Source organism: Zophobas morio, unplaced genomic scaffold (genome assembly GCF_036711695.1).
Source record: "Zophobas morio isolate AGI-343-1 ecotype UQ-CSIRO unplaced genomic scaffold, CSIRO_AGI_Zmor_V1 ptg000046l, whole genome shotgun sequence".
NCBI lineage: Eukaryota > Metazoa > Arthropoda > Insecta > Coleoptera > Tenebrionidae > Zophobas > Zophobas morio.
Genome location: NW_026972151.1, coordinates 6,613,800 through 6,622,754, shown reverse-complemented (window position 1 = coordinate 6,622,754; position 8,955 = coordinate 6,613,800). Strand labels below are relative to the sequence as shown.

At 34.2% G+C, this 8,955-nt stretch overlaps 1 protein-coding gene across 1 annotated transcript; it reads left to right on the top strand.

Moving 5' to 3' along the window:
- Positions 1-2,801: 2,801 nt before the first annotated feature.
- On the top strand, positions 2,802-4,235 carry LOC135142165 (zinc finger protein 711-like). Its single transcript, XM_064073835.1, has one exon. It carries the CDS (start codon positions 2,802-2,804, stop codon positions 4,233-4,235), a length of 1,434 nt encoding a protein of 477 aa, XP_063929905.1.
- The last annotated feature ends 4,720 nt before the right edge of the window (positions 4,236-8,955 follow it).

The following is an 8,955-nucleotide window of genomic DNA, read 5'->3' as shown; positions in this document are numbered from 1 at the left end:
TCAAATGGTTTATTTCAGTTCTACCAACAGGGGCGGCTTGTCCTATGAGGCAGGTGAGGCAGTGCCTCACCATTGAATTTTACGCCTTATTAGGATTTTTACTATTTTTTAACGACACATTTCGGCCAATAATTTGTGTCTTTTTTCTAAAATTTTAAAAATAAATATTGAAAATAATATTCTTATTTTTATCTCAGTAGGTAATCGTTGCTCCCTTAATTAAACAGCGCGCTGAAACACTCGACACAACATGTATTTTGTGACGCGAATGAGGCAAACTCGAAGCTTGCCTCTACAGCAAATGAATTGCTAACTGCAGAAAGGGGACATGTCCCATTTTTTACCACAATAACATTCCTACATAATCGTGTTCTAGAGGTCTAAACACATCTTTACTGCAAAAACGGGCCATGTTTAATGATTTAGCTCGGGGCTACAAGCGGATGAAATTTACGGTTACATCAGAAAAGGGATATGTCCAGGAGATATCGACTTTCTGCAGTAAACACCGTGGTCTCAACGTCTTAAAGACTAAGAGCTGAAAGATTCTACACAGTACCTGAATACATTCAAATAATCTCTGCAGCATCAAAGAATCCTCAGAAATTTTCAATTGTTGAGATTTCTAGAGATATGATTTATGATTTTAAAAGCTGGTGGTCAAGATTTTACAAAAAGACATGCCTAAGTAATGAGTCTTACGGGAAGCGCGTACCACGCAGTCAGAAAAAGTCATTTGCGATTGCTTCTTTTCATCAGATAACTATTTCCTCACCTAGCGAAGTTGTTTGTCGAGAGCTGATAAACGGTTTACTCACAGACACTTTTAGATTGAGAAATACAGAAAAGAATTTGGCTTTTCCTACAACACAAGCGTATCCCGAAAAACTAGCCATCAGCCAGAAGAAAATGACGGATATAACAAACACTTTACGATTTATCCCAGACGCTTATAACGCATTTTGGCAGGAGATTGCTACTTGGCCAACTGTAGAACAGGAGCGCGATAATGATTAAGTTTTTTAGTCAGATATACATATAACATGTTTGTGTAAAATTATAACTGAAATAAAGCTGTTTTTTGTGTTTTTTTTACCTTTTTTTTCATTTTACTGCAAAAAGGGGATATGTCCAAGTGTCAAATTTGACAGCCAAATTGACCCAAAAAAGAAAACATGCATTTAACCAACACTCGTTGATAACTGAGAACATAGAGAACCGACAATTGAAAACGGGGATCGGAAACAAGTAGTTGTAAAAATCTGAGACGTTTTATTCATTTCCTCAACATTTTGAAAAATGTGATATATCCCCTTTCTGCAGTTAGCAATTCAAATATAGAAATCATATCGTTAATGGGCAAGCAACCTGCAATACACTCATAAGCGGTATGAGTTGAAAAAAGACAAAATTGAGGCTAGCCTCATTTCCGTGCTTGCAAAAGGACAACAATATTTGCGCGCGGAGAACGTGTGATTACAATGCAGTCTGCATTTGCAGAAGTATTCAAAATTAGGCCGTTGATTGTTTTGCCACAAATCTGTGTGTCTATAAATTGATTCAAAATTTCGGTAACAGAATTTTGTCTTAAAAGTGCTTACGTTTGCGTGTGTCGCGTTAGTGCTTTGTGCTTGTCATAATTTGATTTCGGTAATCGTTATTTAAGATTACGAGTAAATCGGAATTTTTCTCTACTAACGTTAAATGACAATAGCAGTTCTGTTTTTTCTACTTTCACGTATGATGATAAATTGTATGTAGTTAAGGAATTAAAACGGCCGGTTCCTGATTTGAGTAAATCGTTAATTGATCTATAAAAAAGTTTAAAATAAATCCAGAGTATTTATGTTTTATATGTTTTTCGTTTTGTTTTTTGTTATAACTCAAATTAGGTTTATTTTATGTTGTATTTGATTTTTTTCGATATGTTTTCTTTAAAGTTTATTTTAATTTTGTTTTTTTTTAAGTTATATTAGTTTTTTCTGACCACGTTTCCCTTTCATTTTGTCCTGTCATTCCCATCCTTTCGTTACAAGAGTTCCTTACACCTTCACGTTGGTCCTTGGTGGACCGTTAAATGAGTTCACAAATTTGTTTATTTGACTAAGTAGAAAATATTTAAGTAATCTTGATTTATTTATATTTTGGAGCGTATTGTGCTTTGCCTCATCAACTGTTCAAGTCATGAGACGCCCCTGTCTACCAACCTTGATTTAAAATATTCACGCACTTTATCATTTATCCTCAGTGGATTAGGTACTTTTGTTATTCAAAAAATCGAAATATCATTTTGGACGTAAGACTGTTACCTTATTATTCCTGAGTATTCTGCATTACTTGAACGGTCAAAGAGACAGACCTTCTAGCGATGGTTTCGGTTTTAAAAGTGCTCCAAAGAGGTTGTTACGTTTGTGTTTTTGTGAAAACCACAAAACTTGACTTTATGAAATCATAAACTCCAGTTTCACACAGAAGATGGTACATTTGTAACTAACTCATAGTATTATGGTGTGTGTGTGTTTACATTAGCCTTTTCGACATCCACATGTGGCAATGAACCTACCTGTTTGTTTTTCCATGTTTACCGCTATATGCCCACTGTTTTGTGGGTAATTGAATTTTAAGGTTATGTACCATAAGGTTTTATTATTTATTTATATTGGCGGTTTTAATTTGTGGGGTTACGTGCGTCAATGTTGTTTTTAATTTTTAATACTCTTTAACTGTCTTCGAACGAGATTTGGGTAAGAAGACGGTCAATTTTCTTCTATAGTGTGATAAAATGGTTTTAGGTTGCCAAAATGTCAGCTCTGGAATACTGTGAAACGTTCGCAACACGTGGGAAGTCTTCATGGAAAAATGTTCACAGATGTAAATTATGCCCCTATTTTACAACCGCTGTTTTCCTTATGATCAACCACGTCAGACGACACCGTTTCCCTCTGGAAAAATTGACTTGCGACAACGTCAAAATTGAAGCTTATTTTTGTAAAAATTGCGATTTTAAGACGGAACTAACAGTTTTGTTCAAAGAACACATTATTAAATATCATGGGGTTAAGAAGGAATCTAGAGACGATTTATTAAGTGAGGACTTCTGCATACAAACCTATGTTTGCGAAAAATGCGACTTTGAAACAAATTTCTCATTAAAGTGGATGCAGCATATTTCAGCGTGCACGAAAAAGAAAGAATATCCTCAAAGTGTGACTTCTCCGTCACAGAATGACACATACACTTTCAATTTCAAACGAACTGACGAAACAAATTGGTACTACTGTGTGCAATGTTCCTACAAAGCTAAACTCAAAGGTACTTTAAAATCTCATATTATGACAAAACACGAGATGAATAAGCGATATGCATGCGAAAAGTGTCCATTTAAATGTTCTCGGAAATTTACGTTAAAGATACACATAAATCGAATTCACTTAGATGAACAAGATGTTGAATGGCACAAATGCAACAATTGTCCATTCAAGGCCAAAGCAAAATGTGATTTAGTTCGCCATGTAAAAAGACGTCACTTGAACGACGAAGACGTTAGATGGTATAAATGCAATGAGTGTCCTTTCAAAACTACACAGAAATATTATCTAAAGAAACACGCAATTAGAAAACATCTAGACGAAGAAAAAATTAACTGGCACGAATGTGAGAAATGCGCATATAAAACTAAAAATGCGTCGGATTTAAAAAGGCATAAGATTTTTAGACATTTGGATGAAGAAAACGTTAAGTGGTATCAATGTGTTCATTGTCCATTTAAGACGAAATTAAATGCTACTTTAAAATGCCATATAAATTACCGCCATTTGGACGAAACTGAAATTAAATGGTACAAATGCAATAATTGTTCTTTCAGAACGAAATATAAACATTGTCTAAAGACACACACAATTACAAAACATCTCAACGAAGAAAAAATTAATTGGCACGAATGTGAAAAATGCTCATATAAAACTAAATATGCATCGGATTTAAAAAGGCATACGATTTTGAGACATTTGGATGAAGAAAACGTTAAGTGGTATCAATGTGTTCATTGTCCATTTAAGACGAAATTCAATGCTACTTTAAAGTGCCATATAAATAGGCGCCATTTGGATGAAACTGAAGCTAAATGGTACAAATGCGAACACTGCCCTTACAAAAGTAAAAATCATTCATCTTTTTATAAGCACAGAAGGAAACATATGGGTTTAATTGACGATAAGCCGGAAATGAAGTATTAAGTTTAATTTATAGTAGTTCTTTAACCATTGGTTCAATTCTCTACAATGTACTATATTATGTGACTTGATTTTTTCAATAAAATCATAAATTAAAGTTCTAGTTTTGTTATATTAAATATATATAACGCCTCTAAAAAATAAAAATACCTGCATTATTAGAATTTTTGCAAACATTGTGAAAAACTTATTTTGGCAGATTGGGAAAAATATATGGGAAATCTTTGGTACTTGAAAATGACGGTGATGAAACAGATTTTCATAGCGAAATAATGGAAATGGAGTGAATTGCATCTTTCGTTCTAAATTTACCTAGGTAGTACAAAAGTAAAAATTATTCATCTTTTTATTCGCACAGAAAGAAACATATTGGGATTTAATTAATTACAATTACAAAATAAGGAATTCTCATAAAATTTATTATTGTTTCAATTTAGGATCTAAATATCTTGGGTCTCTCGAGGAACACAGAAGGTGGAGGACCTTGTTGACTAGTTGCATTAGAAACGCAGCGAGGTTGACTGGTATGCTGTTAAGGTACTCTTAATGCGTTGTAAATGGGCATCATGTGGACACCCTTCTTCTGATGTCATGGTTGTGTTCGTTGTTTTTTGTTCGTTCACGCAGATATATCCTTCGCTGTGTTGTTTCTTCAGATCAGACTGTTTTTTTTTTCTTCTTCAATGATATCGTGAGTCTGGACCAGGTGTATTCTTTATTTAGTTTTTATCGTTTATGTATTTTTGGTGGAGTCAAATTTGCCGCCATCGGACTAGAGTATCTGGATCTAACCGGTAGTGTTGTTGTTCTTCTAAAGATCAGTGGATTGTGTTTTGATTTTTATGTACTTCCCCCGATTTGAATTGGTTTCTGGTCGACCGGTTTTTCTAATTTTCTGTCTTGACTTTGCTTTCTTTGAGGCTGGAAATTACTCCTTCAATTGTTCTGTAGTTTGTGCTTTGTATCTAAGACGATTGATACATTTGAATATTAGAAATTTGAAAGTATTTTTCCCATTCAGAATTCAAATTTTCTTCTGATATTTGCTGGTGCATCCAGCTCGGTTCTCTTTATATGTATAACTGAGTTTGATGAGCATCCAAACAAATTAATTTGATCAAGTGATCCTTATTTCATAAAATTATTGGAACTCTTGAGTGTACGCAAGAAGCCATAGTTTCAATTTTCACTTACACGAAGTTATCCATCTTTGTCTATAATAGACATAAAAATGACAGTTTGTTCGACTTTTTATTTACCTTTTTTTTCGTAGTGTACTGAAGTCTTATGTCTTGAACACGTCTTCTTGTATGTGTATTAAAATTTGCTTGGTTTCTTTTCATGACTATTGTGCAACTTATGTTTTTTGTATCGGCATGACGCGAACTGTTTTCGTGAGCGAGGAATATCTTGTTCTCACTTTGACTGCCCGAGTTTGATTAAATAATTTCACTTCTTCGGATAACCGCGGTAACTGGTTGTTGTATACGTCCCATTTTGCAGCCAATCCAGGTCCTTGGCATCAAATTTTCTGTTCTCTTAGTTTCGATTGTTCTGTTTCGCTGGAATGGTTTTTTCGTGGTTTTCTTAGCATAATTTTTCATTATTGAGGATTTGTCGCGAAGCTGGCGTCTCTTTGATTTTCCCCAATTTTGTAGTTTGCTGATCATCTATTTTTGGGATCATACTTTTGATATTTTCCCGCGCCTAGTAATACATTAGTTGCACCCTTTTTTGGAAGACTGGATCCTCTTGATGCAAGTCGGCCTCACCGGAAGATGGATTTCGATGTCTTCTAACACAGATTGTGTAATTTTTGGTAGTACTAACAGTTCTATTTTGAGTGTAAAATCACTCGGAAATCTTGGACTGCATTCTACAATTATTTTAGACTGCGTTTTTTTGGTGTTGCATCTTTCCAGCTTTTCCTGGGGCATTGTTAGAGCTGCTTGGGCATTATTATTCATTGCTTGACCTTTTCGTACTTAATTTCATTCACCTGTTGGCCACAAAATACCTAAAATAAAAGTGTTCCCTTTAACTTAAATATCTAGCATTAAATTTATAATATTTTTAAGTAAAATAAGTTTCTTGAATAATATACAGCTTGGTTCACGGATCTTGCCATTGTATTACTAGCTGTGCTTTCAAGTTGGTTTGTAGTCAATAAATACGGTTTTCCTGGAAAACGGATTCCTGAAAAATAAAAACGTTGGTTCATGAAAATGAACTGGGCAACCGACAGGGATAAATGAGGATATTTCTTGAATAGGGTAGTAATATAAATTTTACGGCAGGTAAATCCGAATTTTGTCATACACACAATAGACAGGGAAAACCATTGTTGCAGTTATAGCACTTTAGCCATGAAACTAAAATTTACATTTTAGAAAGCTGCAGATGTGTAAAAACTAAAATTTATTTCAAATTAAAAAGAAACCCTTTAGGCTAGATAAATTTGATTTTAGGACAAAATAGGCGAAAAACCATGATTTAGGCCTTTAAAACTCAAAATAGGCAATTAGCTAAAATAAAACATAGCTAGATCGTTTTGTTTTGTCGAGAAACATAAATTTTTGCATATTTTTAGTTTCCTTGAATCAAAACAATGCATATTTTTCAATTTTATTGCACATTTACCAATTAAGTGCATATTTAGGCAAATTTTTGTAAAAGTTTCAAATCGTACTCCAATTCAAAAATACCAGGACATTTCGGTAGAATTCTTACTTAGAACAACCAGTAGTTAAGACATCCTAATCCGAACTGGAGACATTCCATTTATTGGCATATTGAATAGGCCGTACCCTGCTTAAAATTATCTTAATTTTCCGTTATGTAACTCTTTAGGTAGCATCTTTCTAGCACTTACTCATTTTGTCATTTAGTCATTTCAAGCTTAATTTTGTCAATCCGTATTTTAGTGCTGCATGGCAAGTGAACTTCAAATCCAAAATGCCAAAAGTTTTTACAAATGTCACGGCTGGATAAAAAAGTAGCCTGAACTAGTGTTAATTAGATAAAAATTCTCAATATTGTTACAAAATAAACCCATACGCCACCCCGGTACGACACCTATGGACCGTCGAGAACTTTCTAGGATGGGCAACAATGACGGGTGACGCATCGTTGGTGCGCGGCTCAGCGACGTTTGAAAAGGCTGGTAGCGGAAGTCGCGAATACCTAATTCAAGAAAGACCTCGATCGCCGAAGTATGGGTTTAAACAGAGGCCGCCTTCGGAAACGATTATTATTCAGTCAGCGAGTCCAGTCAGCAAGTCCAGTCGAGTGAACCACGAAGTTATTCTGTATTCAATCGCTGTAATAGTTAGTCGTGCAATTCGAGTTATTAAGAAATAAATTGCTGAGTTTTACCCACGCCGATTTTATTCACCGATCAACGTAACTATATGTATTTTGCAGAGTGTGTTGAAAAAAGGTAAGTAAGGTATCCAAATTTTTATCATTGTTATATTTTTGAATTTGTCACATTTATTTTTCTTAGTTCCAATTTCAAACAATTGGTTTAATTTGTTGATATGTTATCGCTTTCAATTAAACACGCTAAGCTGAAGAATTCTACTAATGTAAAGTCACAAAGTCTGCTCGCAGAATCTTTCTCCAACATCCAGAAGACGACAGCTTATCAAGAATATTGTTTATTTTAGATTATTTCTTAAAAAAATACCATGAAGTCAGTTCCCGATGAAAGTACATTAAGAGAAAACAACTTAGACAAAGTGTTTCAAAAAGAAAGCAGATTATTCTTCAAATTATAGGCGATAATTTATTTTTATGTCTATGAAACAACCGATTCATATGGACGTTATGCCGCAGATTTGTTAATTACAACTTTGACCAATAAAAAATGTGGTACTTAACATTTGATTAGCACAAAAGCTTTGGAAAAGACAAATAATATCACGATTGCAAGGTTGATTCATGAAGGTTTAACGAACTTTTTTCCTCGCTTATTCCATATTACGGAAAACATGCGTAGCTCATGATGTATATAGAGTGGCTGAGGAAATTAGAAATTTGTTTTCAATAGTAAATGATTTAGTCAATAATGCTAAAAAAATGTCACAAAACATAACATCAACATAACGTCTCTATTCCAATTTCCGCTTCAAGCAACTATAACGTCGACATAACAGTGATTCAACTTTGTTATACTTTTGTTATATTTTCGCCATATGTTGCAAGATTGTGGATGTTATATAACAATCATCATTTTAAATTGGACTACTCGTTTTGCTTAATTTTATTTTAGTTGAAACACCTTGCTTGATATCTGATTTTATTTGTTGGAAAGAAATTTTCTTTGTATTCAACATTCATTTCATGAAACCCCGTTTTTCACTTGGAATCTCTGGCGTAATTTCTGCCTTGACGTTTAAGGCCGTATAAAACACACCGTCCATGTTTTCTTCGAAACAAACTTTTCGATGCAGTGACACCCATTGGTTAGCCCTTATTAGGGTACTGGGCGAATACTGGGTGCAAAGTAAATGTGCTGCGCCACGTGGCAGAGGTAAAAGTAGATAGCGGTTGCAGACGAGTGTTATGAGGATCCATAAGACATAATTTAAGTCAGTCAGTGTATTAATGCAACTTAAAGAGTACGAGTACATGCGCAGTTCAATATTATCACTAAAGCGATGTCCACTATATTGCTTTGTCGTTTTGATTTCCGAATTTCTTGAGGCTACTTAATAATATA

Coding starts and splice junctions, on each gene's coding strand:
- LOC135142165 (XM_064073835.1), top strand. CDS start 2,802: ATGTCAGCTCTGGAATACTGTGAAACGTTCGCAACACGTGGGAAGTCT.